This window comes from Rhinolophus hipposideros (assembly GCF_964194185.1).
Source record: "Rhinolophus hipposideros genome assembly, chromosome: 10".
Classification (NCBI taxonomy): domain Eukaryota; kingdom Metazoa; phylum Chordata; class Mammalia; order Chiroptera; family Rhinolophidae; genus Rhinolophus; species Rhinolophus hipposideros.
In genome coordinates this window covers 5,725,081-5,744,056 of record NC_138056.1, presented here as the reverse complement: position 1 = coordinate 5,744,056, position 18,976 = coordinate 5,725,081, and the positions used below count along the sequence as shown (strand labels likewise).

Below are 18,976 nucleotides of genomic sequence, written 5' to 3'. Positions count from 1 at the left end.
AGCAAGGTGAAGGGTGTTTCTAGCAGATATGACCAGAGACTAGGGCTAGAGAGAGGAAGAAGGGGGACAGTGATAGATGGCTATTTCTTGGCTTCGGGGCCAAACATGCTTGTCTTTGGGTAGATGACATAGAGTCCAGTACAATTCTTGACTGCTGTTTAATGTCAGAAACCTAATTATGCCTTTGCAGGTCTCTAATTATTGCCCTTTTTGCTTTTCCAGAGCTCTACTGGTAAAAAGTGGGGTTCTATAAAAACAGCCCCCTTTCAAGTTCAGGGAGTGTCAACCAAACATTGCAATCTCCATTACCCAAACAGATCAATGATTGTCTCTGAAAAATAGAGGAGCCGATAGCACTGTCTCGGTTTCTTCACTTGACATTCTTCTGGGGGAAGGTCCTGGGGTTCAGCCAGCCCGCGACATATGAACTTCCTCCTTGGCCTGGCACTATGATAACACTTGGAGCGCAGACTCTGAAGCCACACTGTCTGGGATCAAATACTAGTGGCCACGTTTTAGCTGTGTGGCCCTGAGTATCACTGAACCTCTCCAAGTTTCAGTTCCATCACCCATAAAATGGTACCTAGCTCGTAAGTTAATACTGTGTATAAAGCCCTCAGCAGTGGCTGGTACATAGTAGACCATGTTAGCTGTTATATTTGTATTACTTGTCCAGGTATGTCAATGTAGCTCTACGTTGTAAAGTAGAAAAGAAAGTAACAGAAAAAGTTCCGATTCTCTGCTGGTCTTAAGGGAGGTTTCATTTGAAAGCACTGGGTGTCTTGCTGTGCTAAAGGGCATTGGGGGCAGGGCCTGGTCCTCATTTGAGTCAGGGTTGTCTTCTTGTGGGGAAGGCCAGTGATGAAATCGCTGATTCCAAAGGGGGAGGTAACATTCTGAAGTCAGCCCCTCCTTACCTGGAATGAGCCTCCTTCCTGCCCCACTCTGTCTAAAGGCCAGTTCTGCTCACTCCCTGCAGTCCTTCCTCTTTGTTTACATGTCTGCTCCAGTTTCAGTGTCTCCCTAGGAACTCCAGGAGGAGAAAGGCCCTGTCTGTCTTATTCACCTGTGTACCCAAGTTACAGAGATGATGCTTAATAAATGTTGCTGAATTGAATGAAAAGGAATAATGTAGATTTTCTCAAAGGAATATGAGTGGGTCTGAAGTGGCCCAGTCAATCAAGGGGTCAGTGACAGTTGAGTCTCTGGGAAGTAACTTGATTGAGGCTGGGTCTCCATCCTCATGGTGACAACCACAGCTATTTTTGGGCATCTGTCTCATCCTCAAACATGGGAAATCTGGCTTTCAATGACTGACATACAACCTGCACATTTTAAAGATATTTTATTAAAAAAAGAAAAACCAAACAAAAAGCCCAATCCAAGAACTCTTGGTTCTGGGAGTCTGGGAGCAGCTTAGGTCTGTGGCGAGGGTAGAACCTGGAAGACCGACGGAGTGGGGACCTCTGACCCTTGGATGGAAGAGCAAGAAGCCTGGAGAGGCTGGTAGACAGAACGGCCTTTCCCCAAGGCTCAGATTCTGTGGCTTGGGCTCATCCACTTGGAAAAGACAAAAGGGGGGCTCAAACCCCCGAAAAAGGCTGGGTGGACAGTTCCTGAAGGGCCGCAGACCTCTTGTCAGTCACTAACCAGTTAGGAAAGAGGAAAGGGTGGCCCGGGGCTCGATCGGGCCTTATTAGCACCCTCCCCAAAGGCGGAGTTCAGCCTACCCTAGGGAGGTGGGCTCAGACAGGGAGACACACTCCCAAGTACTGCGCGGGGCTCAAGCTTCTCGCAAGAAGGGGCCCTGATGAGGCGGGACCTGGAGGCGATCCCAGGCCAGACTCCTGGAGCTCAGTGGCCGTGGGGGCCGCGGGGCAGCGCCCGGATGGGTCGAGGCGGGGGATTGTCTAGGACCGGTTCGGGCCGGACCCGCAAACCGCCTCGGCGCTTCTGCTTGCGCAGCAGGTAGTTCGAGTATTGTACCTCTGGCATGGCCAGCTTGAGGCAGGCCTCGGTGGCTGGTCCGGCGCCGCCGCTGGGCAGGTCGTAGCCCATGATGTCCACCTTCCGGCTGGGCTGCCACGGCTGCAGCTGTTTGGTGCGGATCTGCGCCGCCGGCCGCAGCACCGGCTCTTCGCCGAAGCAGCGCCGCAGCAGGCGCTCGCGGGCCTCGCGCAGCTCGCGCGCCTCGCGCTCCACGCAGGCGCGGCCGGCGCGGGCCACGCGGCGCCAGAACGTGGCGTTGAAGTGGTCGTAGAGGCCGGCGTCCAGTGCGTTCCAGGCCCGCGCGGCCCGCGCCAGCGCCACGGGGATGGAGGCCAGGCGCGAGCTGGCGGCGCGCGCGTTGAGCTTGGCGTAGAGCACGTCGTCCAGGTCCCAGGCGAGCAGGCGCCGCAGCAGCACGAGCGACTCGTCGAAGTACTCGGCGATCATGACCAGGGAGAAGACCTCCTCCACCTGGCGGATGAGGCCCGCCAGGTAGGCGGCGTCGTCGTGCGGGCTGCGCTCGTTGTCGCCGCCCAGGTCGTAGGCCAGCGTGTTGTGTGCGAACATGGCGAAGTGCTCGCCCGCGCGGTAGTAGGCCTCGGGCGCGCGCAGGAAGGCCTCGAGGGACGCGTTGGGCACGCGCCGGAAGGCCGGGCAGTACTGGTTGTAGTAGCTGAAGAGCGACTCGAACATGGCGGCCGGCTCGCGCAGGATGGTGACGTAGACGGTGTCCGGTGGCATGAGACGCTCGAGCTCTTCGCGGTCAAAGCGCAGGTGGCTGGCCAGCATGTGCGGCGGGCGCGTGGCCGGGTGCACGAAGTGCGCGGAGAAGTTGCGAGGGTAGCAGAACTGGTGCTCACAGCTCGGGTGCGGCAGGGCCACCGTCAGGTTGTGGCGCTCGGCGAAGCGGAACAGGATGTTCTGCACGGTCGTGCCCGCAGTCTTGTGCGTCTTTAGGAAGGCCACGGACGTGTGCTTGGGTCGCGGAGGCGAGTCCCGCAGAGGCGGGCAGCTCAGAGGGAACAGCTTGGGGTACCTGCAGGGTCCAGGGAGGGGTCCAGGGAGGAGAGTGTGAGAGGTGTGCGGCTTGACCCCCTTCCCAAGGAAGTGGGGATGGGCCACACAGCGTTCCTCGGCTTTACAGAGCAGGAGAGGGATTTGGTAGGCGGCCCCTAGGATGACACCGGTGATCCCTGCTGGCCTCCTGGTATTCATGCTCGTGTGTGTTTCCGTGTGTATTTCCTTCCCCAGGAGTATGGGCGTCTTATTGATGCCTCAGGAATAGAATAGGGCATCAAGGATGGATGTCCCTTGGGAGATGACGTTATAAAAAAGACTGGCTTCTATCTCCGAGTGTTTCTCTCTCTAGGATAACTCATGCAGGGGAGAACAAGCTGCCATACTCTGAGCATCCCTAAGGGGAGGTACCTCGTGGCAACAGTTCCCCAAGGGGCTGGGCGGTCAGGCTAAAAGCCTGCTTGAAGAACTGAAGTCTGCCAACAGCCACATGAGTGAGCTTAGAAGGGGAGCCATTTCAATCAAGCCTTCAGATGAGATTGCAACCCCATGAGAGACCTTGAACCAGAGGTACCCAGCTAAGCCCCACCTGGATTCCTGACCCACAGAAGTGAGATAGTAGATGTTTGAAGTGCTCAGCTGCTAAGTTTTGAGGTAATTTGGTTACACAGAGTTAGAAAATAGAGGGACAAAGGTTTTTGGAGAGGCTTGTGGAATTCTACTCTACGGATAAAGAAACTGAGGACCAGAAAGGGAAAAATCATTTACATAAGTCTGGCAACTCAGATAAAGTCACCAAATTATCTTGCTCTCTGTCTACTTTCTCATTTACTTTTTCACTGGCTCCTCATCTTGTAGATGGGTGGCATGGGCTTGGAGGCAACCCATTTGTCATATGATTCCGTTAAGGCCTCTGGAGCTACATTCCTTCAGTTAGTCAATATTTTTTCAGCATCTACTCTGTGCCAGGCACTGTTCTAGGTTCAGGAAATCTGATAGTATAAAAAACAGATAACGATCCTACTCTTCGTGAAGCTTCATTTCTATTTCCTCATTCCTGAAACGGGTGTTTGGGGTGACAGGTGACCTGTAAACTCCCTTCAGACTTTTGAGTTGCTCGTTCTCCTGTTTCTTTTCTACTATCCTAAGCATAATGTAACAAGGGCAACTCTAAACAGCTTGAGGAACACCATTGAGATTTCCTATCTGTGGCTTATTTGGGCTCAGGATAATGTCTACAAGACGCCCCTTCCAAAGACCAGCAAAGCATCCTGCAAGAGTGACTGGGCCCATTCAAAGTATTCTCCCGGCAGACCATGTAGAAAATGTGGAAGCTGAGACCCCAGGGGTGCTGGGATTTGTCGGGCTCACACGTGAGCCAGGAGTGTGGTTATGGCTCCTATTAGTCATCACATGGTATCCGGTATTGGGGTGAGTAGCTGGGTCACACATACCATCCTCATTTTGTAGATGAGGAAACGGGGGAGGGGGGCTCAGAGAAGTGAAGGGATTTGCCCAGCACAACAGAGTAGTGAGAAATTGTTTGCAGTCCTTTCAGGAGGCACCCCAAACATGATGCTGGGGGAAGGACTTGGGCTGGATTAGAATTCCAGTTTAATCTCTGACTGACTGACTTTAAGCAAGTCTCTCAACCCTTTCATTGGAGATCAGACCCTGCCCAGGGAGATGGTGTGGATCTAAAGAGAATGTACGGAAAACACTTGTAGGAGAGAGGGAAGGAACAAAGCCCAGCAGAAAACAGACTGTTCTGGCAGGTGCAAGAAATGGGGAAGAAGCACTGCCAGTTCTGGCAACTGGCTGCCTGAGGACACAACTCCCCTGGCCCCGCCCCTCATGGAGGCCCCTCCCCCCCTGAAACCCTTCCCCACCAAGGCCCCTCTCCTTCCCTGAGGCCCCATCCCCTTACCAGCTGAGCTGTGCCCCCTGATGGATGAGAAGGCTCAAGGTGCTGCACCCTAGCACCAGCAGCAGGATTTTCCTGCGGCTCATCTTGGTGGCCTGCTGCAGACGCTGGAGGATGGGTGGCATGATGGGGTACCCACCCCTGGACCAGCCAGGATCTCGCTATCCAGGACTCCCTTCGTCGGCACTCATGGGGGCTCCTGAGGCTCTGGTAGCAGGGCCAGTGTTCCTGAGAGGCCTGGCAGGAGAAGGAGGCAAACAGGTTTGCAGTGGGCAGAGATGGGCTCTGAGCCCCAGCAGGTTGCTGCAAAGGAGAGCTCCAAAGAGTGGGGTGAGTGGAGAGGCCAGGGAAGATCAGATTCCTACCTCCCGTCACCAAGACCCTATCTCCACACTGCTCCAGATAGCTTAGTCTTGGGTGGAATTACAGGCTCTGGGGTGTGGCCAGCCCTTCAGGCTGTAGCCACTCCCTCCCTGCCTCGCTGTTTCTGCTGCTCTGCCTGCCCCTAATTCAGCCTTGCCATTTGTATCTGGATCCCCAGTAGCCCAAGCACCAAGGCTTGACTCAGAGCACAGAAGTAGCAACCCAGGGTTTTGTCTCCTCCAGGACTCCTTGCCTGATGGTGGCAGCGAAGGGGTAGTCTCGATTCCCCAAATACCGAGCTCCTTAGAAACACTGACCAAGCCTTCAGCTTCTCAAGTCTCTGACACAGAGAAGGGGTCAATACTACAGGCTTACTATCTGTACCCTACAGTCACGTACTTACTCCTGCTTAATACTCAGCTCAACCCTAACAGGTATTATTCCCACTTCACAGACAGCGAAACTGAGTCTCTAAGAGATGATGTCGTTGTCTGTGGTCACACAGCTGGTATTAGCAGAATCAGGATTCAGACCTGCTCTTTCTGGCTCCAGAATCCATGTCCTTAGACATGTGTGCTGCTTCCACAGAGAACTGATTTCCCCAGCCCGCCCTGGACTCGGGCACTTCTGCATGCCACTGAGCCCCAAGCCCTCCTCACTGCGCTTCTGCCCTGAGGGCCCAAGACCAATAAATCCATGAGGGACAGAAATGAAGGACTTGAAATCCTGGAACCCTAGCTGGATTCCATCCCCAGACACCTGAAACCCTGGTCACCCCATCAGCTGACTCTGCAATGAGAGTTGCCTGGTCAAAGCAGTGGGATGGCAGCCTGGGAGGGGGGCAGGGGTGTGGGGAATGCAGAGGGGCTCCTGCCTGCTGAGATGCCTCCATCCCAGGTGAGCAGCAGGAATGAGAGGCAGAAGGGCCCGGTTCCCGGCCAGTTACCTGTCCCCACACGGGCAGCCCAGCCCTTGGCAGCGCCAGTGGAAAGTCAGCTTCAGCAGCTCGGGTGGGGTCTCTGCCCCAGGGGCCTCAGTTCAACTTTACCTCACATACACCCCTCTCCAAAGGGGAGGGGGAGCCTGGAACCTTATGGACATGTGCATGTGTGGAACTAGGACACCTGGGTCCCAGGAGGGGTGAGGTAATGTGAAAACTCTTTTGACCATCACCTTCCCTGGGGACCCTGGACTTGGCTTGCAATTCTCCTTCTCCCCCGCCCTCTGCCCCCAATTAATCCTGGATTATATTTAAACCTGTTTGGGTGGAAAGATGTCCTGGTTATGCCTTTCCCTTCTTCCCAGGCCCCATCACCTTGTTTCCTCTACCAGCTTGCAGACAGACTTAATCCACCTGGAGCCAAGTGGGGTGCAGGGTCCAGCCACGGAGGACAACCAAGGGCATAGCAGAGAAAGTCCAAACCTCCCCCCCCCCACACACACCCTGGCTTTTCAAGGCTTGCTGGGGCACAGGAGATCTGGCTCCACCTGGGGGGGCAGCCTCCAGGAGAAGTCAGAGCCGGAGGCCCTTTCAGGATGGAGGCTCTCTTCCCTTTGTCACTTACCCTGCCTAGAGGACTTGGTGACCAGACAGGAGTTTCCAAAGGGGCAAGGTGGGGGGCAGCCTATTTCCATTTTTGTTAAATTCACGGAAACCACCCTTTTTTTCAGAGGACTCAGTCACCCAAAGAGGTCAAACCTGGGTGGAGCTACAGTGGAATTTTCCCCAGGGAAATGCTTCAACCAGGCCACACAGAGGAGGGTGATGGGGTGCTTGGGGCCCCCCCATCCCATTCCCGTTAGTCCTGGGAAGCCAGCCAGCTAGACCCCGGTCTGAGGCTCCCTTGGCACAGGGCTTGATCAGCAGAAGAATTCCCTGGGCATCAGCTTCTGCTTGGCTGTCATCAATGAGGGGAAGCTCATCACCTTTAGATGCGGCCTGGTCCACGTCCGAGCATCTTCCTGGGAGAGCGAGGGTCCTCAGCTCGTCCCCTGGCACCTTCCACTCTGCGTGGTTCCTAGCGTTGCCCTCCTAGACCACACAGACCATGTTTCCCCATGACAGACCTTCAGGTATTTGAAAGCAGTAGCCCTGTCTCCTCGGGGTGGGCACTCGGCCAGGCTAAACATTCGGTCCTGAGAGAGGGTGCTGCTCGGACACCAGAGACAGCCTCCCGCCGCTTGGCAAGTTCACACCCCCGTGCCTCTTCTGGAGATGAAGTCAGGGCACGGGCAGCCAGGAGGGGCTGGGTTTCCCTCTGTGATCTCCAGGCTCGTGTGGGGTGCGTGGCGGTCTGCTGGGGCCAGCCACTGGCTCCTGTCCCTGGCGTGCTTCAAACTACTCCCCAGCTGACCCCGTGTCTTCTCCGTGGAGAGAGTTTTCCTCTGCTGTCCCAGACAGGTCAGTGTGCTCAGCCTCATCAGAATATCAGTGCTAATTTTAGTCAGAACCATCTACCTCAGGCTGCTGCCTGGTTTTGCAAATTGCTTTCCTTTCTCCAGGGAACCAAAGATGAGATGGTATAGCCAGCTAGAGCTTGGAAACTGGCCTGGACGCCCACCCACTGCCAAATGCGCCCTGTTCTCTCTCCCCTCCAAGCTCTAGGGCTGATATGGGTGCATTTAGAGGAGGAGGGCACCCTGGCCTGGACTACCGGGACCTGACGGGTGGCTGCCCCGAGACTCCATCCTTACTAGACGAGGGCACAGCCTAGTGAGTAGGGAAAAGGCCCAGGGCACTAGAGAGGAAGGGCCAAGGGCGAAAGGGCTGCAAATTAGTGTCCCAGGACATCAAATATCTCTTCACCTCCCTCTCTCCCCCTCCAGCCTGCACCAGCCCCCTTTCCCTGTCATCCACCCCCCATCACCCCATCCTCTGAATTCCCCTCACCTCCTTCCTCTATCACTACCCGCCTGCCCCCAACTCCCCATTCCTTCAGTTTCACCCCAGCCTCCCCCAGGGATCTGTCACGGGGATCTGGTCACCGTAGAGGATAGGCCAGATTCCCCCTCCCGCTGTGTCATCTCTCGCTCCTCAGGGGGCAGAATGCTCCCCCTCCTCATGCTGTCCAGGCTCTGGGCCCCCGCCACTCTCCCACCCACCTTTCATCCCCCATCCCGGTCCGGTCTACCCCGCCCCCCAACCCCAGGTCGGCCACTGCAGTACATACGCGCGCGGGTTCTGCCTCCGACCCTGCTGGTGGGTGGTCGCCGCTACCTCCCAACCCTTGTCCTGAAATCTGGTGCGGGTCTGAGGGCGCCGGGGCCCTGCGCACGAGTGCCCGTCGCTCCCCTCTCCGTGCCTGGATGGGATCAGGTGGCGGCGTCCGCTCAGCTTCGCTCCTCTCAGCTCTGCCTGCCGCCCGCCCCCCATCGCACACCGGAGGCGGGGCGGGGGCGGGGGCCCAGCAGCAGCGCAGGGGAGGGGGAGGAGAAGGGGAGCGGTAAGGGGAGGGGGCAGCCCTGAGTGGCAGGTTGCCGATGAACATTCTCCGGGTACTATCTTCAGATGCGGGCATCTTACCCTGGCAACTTTGCAGATTCTGGACACCAATGTGGCCAGCTCCTTGACCTCCCTCTACAGAAGGGGAAACTGAGGCAGGGACGGTGTCTGGATACTCCCGCATTGCTGGGCCTTACTGGGCCGCACTGGTCACTCTTGGGCTGCTGGGTCCTGGGGGAATTAGAGACGCAGGTACATTTACAAGCATCCACATGCTCCCTCCCCTGTCTCCTTCTCCTTTTCCATCTCCAGCAGAGAAGCACAGTTCCAGCCCTGGGTCTGGTCCTATCTACCTTCTTACCCTTGGGGGCCCATTCCCTTCCAACATCTGAGGCAGCCATTTGCTGTGGACTTACTCCCACTCTCCATCAGGACCCCAGACCCACTCATTCTTGTCCAGAGCCTTAGTGGGCCTGGGACCCCTGCCCAGGCACATTACCTGGCCTGGTTGCTTTTAGCTGTCTGATGGGGAGCTGTTCTGAGACTGTGGAGATGAAGGCTTTGTGTAAGCTTCTATATGTGGGAGGTGGGCTTGAATTTTCTACTGCCTTCTCAGTTCTCAGCTCCTGCCATCTGGGAGCTGGGCAGCAGCAGCTCCCAAAGTCACACCAGACACCAAGAGCCCCAATTTAGTTCTGTGGTTCTCATGGACCCCTGCTTTCACCTGTCCTCTTGGCCTGTTATGGCAAGGATCCTGGAGCTGGGGCCGCCACGCAAAGCTGGGACTGGGTTCCATTCTAGACCCACACTGGTAGATATTGTGTGAGGGTCCTTGTTAAGGAGGAGAATGGAATGGGGTCTCTCAGAGTCAGAATTTCTTGTGGTCCCAGTTTGGCTCCTTGGGCATGTCAGCTTCTCTCTGTCCCCTAGTCTTCCCATTTGCACAATGGGGGTCCTATCCTGCCTGGGTCCCTGGAAGGTTAAGATAAAATGGGGCCTTACTTGTCCTGTCGCTTTCTGGCCTAAGCTACACTACCTCCTCACCCATCAGCCCCCTTAGTTTATCCTGCTTCAGAGACACCCATGCCCTTCCCCAGCACATATACATGCCTTGGGGCCTCCAGCCTCAGATGACCTGCCATCATTCTCCAGTTACACGGAGCAGAAAGACACTTCCTTTGTGTCGGGAATGGTTTTGCTTGAGTGGGCTGACAAGTTGGAGGGGAGGGCACCACTGTTCTTTCTTCTCTCCTTTCTGGGTTTGGCTTCTCTGGGAGAGTCAGGAGCCTGGGATGGTGGTAGTGATAGAAGGGGGAAGGGTCAAGGCTTGGACCAGAGTAAAGAGAAATTCCTAGCCAGGGCTGGGATGTGAGCAACCTGCCTGACCTAGTCCTTTTCTGTCTCTCCTAAACCTCACCTTCCGTGTGTCTGGCATTCCATTCTTTTTCACTGCTCCCAGCTGTTTCTCTGTTGGAGACAGCTGGTGAAATGGAGCATGCTAGAGATCTGAAGGGTGTGGGTGTGTGGGGGAAATGAGACCGTTTCACTTGAGTTTCTTAGCTCTCTCACCCAATACATGCTTACTCACACTTACACAGGCAGTAAGCCTGTCAGACAGAGGACAGAGCTAGAATGGGAGAGGGACCTCAGAGCTACTGGCTGAGGTGGGGAGAAAAATTGAATTGAGGGGTCAGGACAAGGAGAGGTGGAAGCTGCATTTCTCCCTAAGTGCACAGGCCACTGGTGGTGGTGGTGGTGGTGCAAGGCAGGGTCCACCCTCTTGCTGGTAGACTGATGGGGATGAGAAAGGTACGAGTTTATTTTGGAGACGTAAAAAGACGCAAATCCTGTCGCTGGGAAGACTTACATTCGCTTCTTTCCCCCAGTAATCATTTATTGAGCATCCCTTGAACGCCAGGTCCCTGCCCACGTTCTTGGGGGTGGAGGGGAAGAAGGGGCAAGAAAGAGTTGAAAACACATGTTGCCGGTTTGAACGCCTTATGAGAGCTCCAAGGAAGGAAAAGAAAACAGAAGGCCTAGCGGAGACGACATTTGAGCCAGTGGAAAAAGGGGCTTTAGTGTCGCCCTTCCCCCAGGTCGGCAGCTGGAGCTCAGCCCGGGTGGGTCCTCTCCTCTTCCGTCTCCGATCCGCTTTCAGCGCATTCATCCACCTCTGGGTCGGGGGTGGGTAGACAAACAATCAGACACTTTTATCACAGGCATCTGCTGCAACTTCCCGCTTGGCGCCCGCAACGCGCGGCCGCGGGGGAATGCGTCCTTCGGGACTGCTTGGGAACGTCGGCGTCCGGGCCTCTCACGCCTGATCAGGGAGTCGGGCCGGAAGGCCGGCGACCTGCACTCCGGCGGGTCAGACGCAGAAAGTAAACCCTCCGCGTGGGACCATCTTTCCCGCAGACCCGCCCCCACTCTAGCCCCCAGTGTTCCCGGTGCAGTGGCCCGGAGACCGTGAACTACGTACTACAACTCCCAGAAGGCTTCGCGACCTAGCCACCTAGGGACCATCGGAGAACGGTAGGGGGTGGGCCTCTCTCCGAACGGCCTTCCAACCCTGGAGAGGACGTGGCGTACGGCGCTGCCGGAAGTTCCGGGAAGTAGGCCGAGAGTCTGGCCCGAGCTTCCGGGTTGGTCGCGCGCCTTTCTGCGGCTAAGATGGCGACCGAGCATCCCGAGCCTCCTAAAGGAGAATTGCAGCTACCGCCGCCGCCACCTCCTGGACACTATGGCGCCTGGGCTGCCCAGGAGCTTCAGGCCAAATTGGCAGAGATCGGAGCTCCGATCCAGGGTGAGGAGCTCTGGAGGTCACGAGCCGGTAGCCTAGGCCTGCGGGGAAGCGAGCCTGGTTACCCCGGAGACCCGGGGGAGGGGGCGGAGGCGGGCCCCTGGGCCTTGAATATGGCCCGCTGGCCTACTCGGCCTGACCTACGCTGTTGATCCTGTGCTTTGCCCAGCAGGGAGCCGCGAGGAGCTGGTGGAACGGCTGCAGACCTACACCCGCCAGGTAAGTGTTGGTGGTGGGATGTCAGGATAGGCCGAGCTTCTGGAGGAGGCCTTCGTGATCCCTCACGACTCTGTTCATTCTTTGTGTACCTCGACATAGCAAGCGAGGCTTGCCCTTTTTGCCTGTTCTTGCCTTTACCTGCTCTGCTATAATCTCTTCTATACATATTGATCCACCCCAGTGCTTAGCCCGAGCTCACACAGGCACTCCACAAATTTTGTTGAATGAATGGGAGCCAACGTCGTTTAGTGGAATAACTCCTCTTGGTCGTTTCTCTCTTGCAGACTGGCATCGTACTGAATCGGCCAGTTCTGAGAGGTGAAGATGGGGACAAAGCTGCTCCCCCACCCATGTCAGCACAGGTAAGGCTATTGTTCCACTTTATAATAAGATCCCTTCTGCTCAGGGTAACCCCCCTCTCACGTGCAGTGTACTGGGGATGCAACTAGAAGATCGGGCAGGTAGATAGTGCAATGACAGACCTGGGAGTTCTTCAAATCTCCTTTGGTCCGGATCCTTCCCCAGTGTCGGCTCCTCCAAATTCTACCTGTCATTTAAGATTCAGCTTGAATATCTGGAAGCCTGACTTGATCCTCCCCCACCACCCCATCAGCAGGGAGTAATCTTTCTTCTTTGTACCCCCCCCCCCCAGATTACAGTTTTTATGTTATTCATTGAGACATTAGGGCTCACTTCTTGATTTGATTTCATACCCTTTCATACCCTCTCCATTTAGTGAGGCCTTTGGGGCATACTGGCCCTATTTACTTAAGTTCCCTAATCTTCCATGTCCTTTTTGATCCAGGATTTGATTGTTTCTGTAGAGCAGTGGCTCTTATCTGGGGTCCATTGACTCCTATGTGTGGGATGAGGAGTGGCCTTTAGATGGCCTTTAAAGGTGTCCCTGAATATCCTGAAATCGTATGCAAAATCTACGTGTTTCCCCGAAAATAGGACCTAGCCGGACAATCAGCTCTCATGTGTCTTTTGGAGCAAACATTAGTATAAGACTCAATCTTACATTATATGAGAATAAGTATTATATTATACCTGGTCTTATAATAAAATAAGACTAGGTCTTATATTAATTTTTGCTCCAAAAGACACATTATAGCTGATTGTCCGGCTAGGTCTTATTTTTGGGGAAACACGGTATATTCGTAATATTTTGCTGGGGATAGAGTCGTTAGTTTTCATTGGTTGGTGCCCCAAAGTTAAAATCAACTTTTTTTTTTATTGGGGAACTGTGTTTTTCCAGGACCCATCAGCTCCAAGTTGTTGTCCTTCAATCTAGTTACGGAGGACAAAGCTCAGCTCCAAGTCCAGTCTTCATTTTCAATCTTTAGTTGCAGGGGGCGCAGCCCACCATCCCATGTGGGAATTGATCCGGCAACCTGGTTGCTGAGAGCTCAAGCTCTAACCAACTGAGCCATCTGGCTGCCCCACCAGCAGCTCGTTGTCTTTAGTCTAGTTGTGGAGGGCGCAGCTCACTGGCCCATGTGGGAATTGAACTGGCAACCCTGTTGTTAAGAGCTCGTGCTCTAACCAACTGAGCCATCTGCCCCCGTGCCCCATCAACTCTTGATATTGCTGTAGAGCAGGTGTGTCCAAACTTTTTTCAACGTTTTTCACCAGGGGCCATATGTAGTAAAATACACAAACAGCCGGGCCACTCACTCGAGGTGAAGTATGTGTTGCCTCACCTGGTTTATTTAAGTAAACTAAATATATTTTTGGAATTTGCTGTGGGCCAATTAACAGTGGATTGCGGGTCGCAGTTGGCCCGTGGGCTGCAGTTTGGACACCTCTGCTGTAGTGTTCTCTTGAATGCAGGGACTTTGTGTCATTTGACTTTGAATCCCAGCACCTGGCTTGTAGTAGATCTCCAGCAAATATCTTAAGTAGATAAATGTTTCCTAGTTTATGATCATATTTTTCCCCCACAGCTCTCTGGAATTCCTATGCCACCACCACCCATGGGCCTCCCACCTCTGCAACCTCCACCACCACCCCCACCACCTCCACCAGGCCTTGGCCTTGGTTTTCCTATGGCAGTTGGACCCCGCCCACCAAACTTGGGGCCCCCGCCTCCTCTCCGGGTGGGCGAGCCTGTGGCGTTGTCAGAGGAGGAGCGGCTGAAGCTGGCACAGCAGCAGGCGGCATTGTTGATGCAGCAAGAGGAGCGTGCCAAGCAGGTAGGGCATCTGGCAGCCTGGGCCTGGGTCTTACCAGCGTCCTGAAAGGGACGTGGGGCCTCAGGGACAGCTGGATTCTGGGGCCAAGCGTTCTGGGACCTCTGGACCAAAGACTAGAACCCCAGGAAGCAGAGTTGTGGCAGACTGGCCTGTGGGGTATTGGTGCTGGTATGAGCTTGTTTTCTTTCTTTTACAAAACTTTTTTAGTTTTCAATTACAGCTGACATTCAGTATTATTTTATATTAGTTTCAGGTGTACAGCATAGTGGTTAGACATTTATATAATTAGCTTATTTTCATTTTTAAGCAGGGAGATCATTCACTGAAGGAACATGAGCTCTTGGAACAGCAGAAGCGGGTAATGCCCTTCATCCTAACCTTTGACCCCATGGTCTAGTCTGTTGGCTGTCACCTCGAGTGCTCAGTGTCCAAAAAAAGATGCACCATTCAAGTTTCCTGTGGAGGTTACCTTATCTTCAACTAAGTTCCAATATCTCCCAAAGAATTCCATCTTTTTGTAGCTGAGGGGTCAGTAAACTATGAACTGCAGCCTGTTTTTTTTTTGTATGGCCTGCAAGCTAAGAATGGTTTTATATTTTTTAAAGACCTTTAAAAAAAAAATAATCCAAGAATATACAACAGGAATCCAAGAATATTCACACAGTGGTCTGTAAAGCCTGAAGTATTTACTGTCTGGCCCATTACAGAAAAAGTTTGCTGATCCCTAATAGTGTTACATGCTATCGTTTTAGGTAATTTGGAGAGGACTCTGGATCCATTTAGTCATTTGTATTAGATGTCGACTAAATGTGATGGATAATGAATTAGGGAACGATGATACATAAGACATTCAGCCCCACGGGTGCATTATATCAGTTGTTACCTAGGGGGTTACTCAGGAGTATTAGGAAATAAGCATTAACAGCACCAGATATGGAAACATTTATGAAGTACTGTCTGCCCAGATTGTGTTAGATCTTGAGGGGTAGATATAAGAACAGAATTCACTGTTTCTTAGAAATAACTTAATCTTTTGGGGAAGAAAACTCTTACTAAAACAATAGAAGTCAGTGTTTAGCTAAATATTAAATTCTCTGCTAGGGAACAGAAGTCTCCTGGGGTTTTTCTTGGTGTTATTTCCAGGGGTTTTCTTTTATGATGAGAGGGCTTTTCCATTTGGACCAGTAGCCTGAAAGTGTGGGGGTGGCGGGGCTGGCAGAACTCCAGTGGTACCTGATTGTTCTCCTTGGTCCTGTGACCCTGCTGAAAGAATGCTCTTGCCAGGGGCTGCCCACCCAGTGGCTTTCCAAGCTGTAGCCCCACTTCCTCTTCCCTCTTGTAGGCAGCTGTGTTACTAGAGCAAGAACGGCAGCAGGAGATTGCCAAGATGGGCACCCCAGTCCCTCGGCCCCCACAAGACATGGGCCAAATTGGCGTTCGCACTCCTCTGGGTCCTCGAGGTAAGACCCTGGAAATGGGAGGGCAACGCAAGGAAGATGATGAGAAATTTATTTACTTAAGTATATAGCACGTTAAAAAGGAGCACGTCTCATAAACGTGCAGTTCAGTGAGTTTTCATAAACCGAACATACCCATGCAGAACCTGGGCCAGGAACCGAAACATTACCAGCACCTCGAAAGTCCTCCTGGCTACCTTCCAGCCACCCCCTCCCCCTAAGGATAACCATTACCCTGACTTTTAGCAAGGAAGGTAATTTTTAAAGAGTGTTTTATCTCTTTCGACATAGGATTTCTTTCTCCTCTTAGTTGCTGCTCCAGTGGGCCCCACCCCCACTGTTTTGCCCATGGGGGCCCCAGTTCCCCGGCCTCGTGGTCCCCCACCACCTCCTGGAGATGAGAACAGAGAGGTGAGATTGCTGATTTCTTCCTAGGGACAGGAGAGTGGTTTAGAATGGGACTATTGCTGGATTTTTAGAGGAGTCTTTGAGAAGATAGGAGGACTTCTGGGGGTGGGGTTGGGGGGCGCCATACTCAGTTGAAACGTATTGAGGTAGGATAGGAAGACATTTCTGGGGCAGGGTTCTGGGCTTCACTTCGAGGGATGCTGAATGATGGTTGAGTCTAGTTGGTGTTGTCCAGTCTGCTGTTTTCATCATCTGGCCTGCAGCCTTTCTAGTATAAGACGTGGAAAGTGCTGGAAAGGGGCACTAAGATTACTCCCTCTGCCTGTGTTATCTTTGGCAGATGGATGACCCCTCTGTGGGTCCCAAGATCCCCCAGGCTTTGGAGAAGATCCTGCAGCTAAAGGAGAGCCGCCAAGAAGAGATGAACTCTCAACAGGGTGAGTGTCACTGTGTCCCGAGGGCTGCAAGGAGAGAACCTGGAGCAGCTGAGGCCGAGTCTGCATTCCTCCATCCCTTTCCTGAGAAGGGTTTTAGAGAGAAACTGGCTCGTGGTAAAGAGGAGTTATGGGGAGCGAGTAATAGTGCAGTGGCCCTGGGACAAGACTGACGGCCACCTTCCCTCCCTTACAGAGGAAGAGGAAATGGAAACAGACACGCGCTCCTCCCTGGGCCAGTCAGCGTCAGAGACCGAGGAAGACACAGTGTCCGTATCTAAAAAAGAGGTATGGGATGGAGCTGGGTCTGGAAGGAATGGCAGGAGATGGGGTTTAGGCCCTAAAATAACTCCCATTCGAAGCGTTCAGTGAGCCGTAGCTGCTGTTTTGTGCCGGTTCCCGTTTAAGCATCTTGTAGGTATTTTCCATTCGATGGCCATGAGTCCTTGGAGTTCTGAGTATGATGCACGCTGGCATGCGGGGCGGCCCGCGGGGTCTCTGGTCCCGCTCCCCACATAAGAACACAGGATATGGTGAGGCCAAACAGGAACACCCACGGGGCCATAGATAGGGGAGTCACACCACTACAGTCTCGTTGGCGGCTGGGTTGGAGACACAGGAAGCAGGAGCCACAGAATCTGCAATCCACACTCCACCACACTCCGCGCTTGCTAGCTGCAATCCATGCTTGCTAGCTCAGCCACCATCTTCTTGCTGGTCCCCATTTTTCGCTGGCATAGCCACAGCAGTTATATTAGTAACCAATTGGCTAATTGACTACAGCTGGCCAACTAGCCACAGCTGACGGCCACCTACTACCCGAGTCAGCACCTTTCCATGTGAGGCCGAGAGCCTGGAAACTGCTCTCTGGGGCTCTGTCCCCACACACCTACATTTTATAGCTAATAAACTGAGGTTCTGAGAGGTATAGTAATTTACCCAGAGGCACAAAGCTCAAGAGCAGTAGAACTTTAGCGTCTGACTTCAAGGCCTTTTTTCTCAACCTATAGGGGAAATTGGGGGGGGGGGTTAAGAATTGGGGGATAGGCACAGTGCTTGGATTCTCGGACCTAATTGGTTTTCCTTGTGTTGGCAGAAAAACCGGAAGCGTCGGAACCGAAAGAAGAAGAAAAAGCCCCAGCGGGTGCGGGGGGCATCCTCTGAGAGCTCCGGGGAACGAGAGAAAGAGCCCACCCGCTCCCGTGGTGCTGACTCCCCGGCCGCTGATGTTGAAATTGAGTACGTGACGGAAGAACCTGAAATTTATGAGCCCAACTTCATCTTCTTCAAGAGGATTTTTGAGGCTTTCAAGGTACAAGGAGCGGCCCTCTCACAGGGCAGAGCTGAGCAGGGAAGGAGCAGGGAGGGGAAAAGATGGCGCACAGGAGGGCATCTTTTCAGGGCCGGTTGAGGATCTAGGGAGGGGTTTCCATGTTGTCCGTCTCCTCAGCTCACCGACGATGTGAAGAAGGAGAAAGAGAAGGAACCAGAGAAACTTGACAAACTGGAGAACTCCACAGTCCCCAAGAAGAAGGGCTTCGAGGAGGAGCACAAGGACAGTGACGATGACAGCAGCGACGATGAACAGGTGAGGCCACCACCTGCCTTCCCGGCGACAAGCACTCGGGAGGCGTCCATTGAGGGACCACGGTGAACTCTGGCCGGGGCGAATCCCTTTGGTGGCTTAAGGCTGGGGGCAAGCTTGGGCAGCCTGAGTGACACCTGCGAGTCTTGCTCAAAAGAGCTGATTGTTCTGTTGTAGGAAAAGAAGCCTGAAGCCCCCAAGCTGTCCAAGAAGAAGTTGCGCCGAATGAATCGCTTTACTGTGGCTGAACTTAAGCAGGTGAGACCAAGCTGACGCAGCAGGCCCTAAAGCTCCTAGGTCCCCAAAGGGGCGAGGTTTGCGGTGGTGGGGAGAGCTTCGAAGGAGGTGTGGGTGACTTAGGTGTGGGTCCTTTGAGGAAGAGAAAGAAAAAGCTTTAGACCTGACAGGTCGGGGCTTTCTCGAGGCATGTTGCTGTTTTCCAGCTCGTGGCTCGGCCCGACGTGGTGGAGATGCATGATGTGACAGCACAGGACCCCAAGCTCTTGGTCCACCTCAAGGCCACTCGGAATTCCGTGCCTGTGCCCCGCCACTGGTGCTTCAAGCGCAAGTACCTGCAGGGCAAACGAGGCATTGAGAAACCCCCCTTCGAGCTGCCAGACTTCATCAAACGCACAGGCATCCAGGAGATGCGGGAGGCCCTGCAGGAGAAGGTGAGGGGCCTGGCTCAGCGCTGCCCTGGGGCAGCCACGTCCTTGATGGCAGCCTGCTTCAGAGTCAGGGTCTGGTTCCCAGGACCCACCTACTGAGTCCGATCGTCCCTTCTCCAGTTCAGAGTCGTACTGCATGTGACACATGGCAGGAAGGGCGGTCCTCACCTCCGTTCACAGCTAGTTCTCCTTCCTCACCCGGAGACTTCTGGGTCTCTGTGGCTCCATTTCCGCCTTGTCCCTTTGTCTCATCCCCTCTGCCTGCACTTGTCTGGCTCTCTTGGACCTGCACACGCTGACCCCTGTCCCTGCATGTTGCTTTTGGCTGTGTCTGCAGTTCTCTGCCCCATTGTGAGTCTGACGCACTTTGTGTATGGTGATTTGTGGTGGTTATGTGACCTCTTAAGTTCAAAAGTTTTAATTAGGTACTTTACACGTCATGCGAAAATTCAGGAGGTGCAAAAGTAGTCCGTGA

At 53.9% G+C, this 18,976-nt stretch overlaps 2 protein-coding genes across 4 annotated transcripts in view; one reads left to right on the top strand and one right to left on the bottom strand.

Moving 5' to 3' along the window:
• Positions 1–1,328: 1,328 nt before the first annotated feature.
• On the bottom strand, positions 1,329–8,646 carry GAL3ST3 (galactose-3-O-sulfotransferase 3). Of its 3 annotated transcripts, none has more exons than XM_081063985.1 (3): positions 8,464–8,646; positions 4,934–5,167; positions 1,329–3,025 (listed from the first exon to the last, which is right to left on the bottom strand). In XM_081063985.1, exons 2-3 carry the CDS (start codon positions 5,053–5,055, stop codon positions 1,855–1,857), a joined length of 1,293 nt encoding a protein of 430 aa, XP_080920111.1. In that variant the 5' UTR covers positions 5,056–5,167; positions 8,464–8,646; the 3' UTR covers positions 1,329–1,854. The 3 variants fall into 3 exon arrangements, with proteins under 3 accessions (XP_080920111.1, XP_080920112.1, XP_080920113.1); XM_081063986.1 differs by lacking the exon at positions 8,464–8,646 and adding an exon at positions 7,220–7,712; XM_081063987.1 differs by lacking the exon at positions 8,464–8,646 and having other exon boundaries at positions 4,934–5,203.
• Positions 8,647–10,352: 1,706 nt separating this feature from the next.
• The window catches only part of SF3B2 (splicing factor 3b subunit 2), a 15,359-nt gene continuing 6,735 nt past the window's right edge, over positions 10,353–18,976 (top strand). Inside the window, exons 1-14 of the mRNA XM_081064303.1 lie at positions 10,353–11,538; positions 11,708–11,754; positions 12,039–12,116; positions 13,701–13,949; positions 14,257–14,307; positions 15,292–15,409; positions 15,717–15,817; positions 16,155–16,251; positions 16,445–16,536; positions 17,345–17,560; positions 17,699–17,836; positions 18,011–18,091; positions 18,277–18,504; positions 18,839–18,852. Of these exons, the coding sequence (XP_080920429.1) occupies positions 11,406–11,538; positions 11,708–11,754; positions 12,039–12,116; positions 13,701–13,949; positions 14,257–14,307; positions 15,292–15,409; positions 15,717–15,817; positions 16,155–16,251; positions 16,445–16,536; positions 17,345–17,560; positions 17,699–17,836; positions 18,011–18,091; positions 18,277–18,504; positions 18,839–18,852 (1,643 nt within the window). The 5' untranslated portion in view covers positions 10,353–11,405. The remainder of the gene's footprint in view (positions 11,539–11,707; positions 11,755–12,038; positions 12,117–13,700; positions 13,950–14,256; positions 14,308–15,291; positions 15,410–15,716; positions 15,818–16,154; positions 16,252–16,444; positions 16,537–17,344; positions 17,561–17,698; positions 17,837–18,010; positions 18,092–18,276; positions 18,505–18,838; positions 18,853–18,976) is intronic.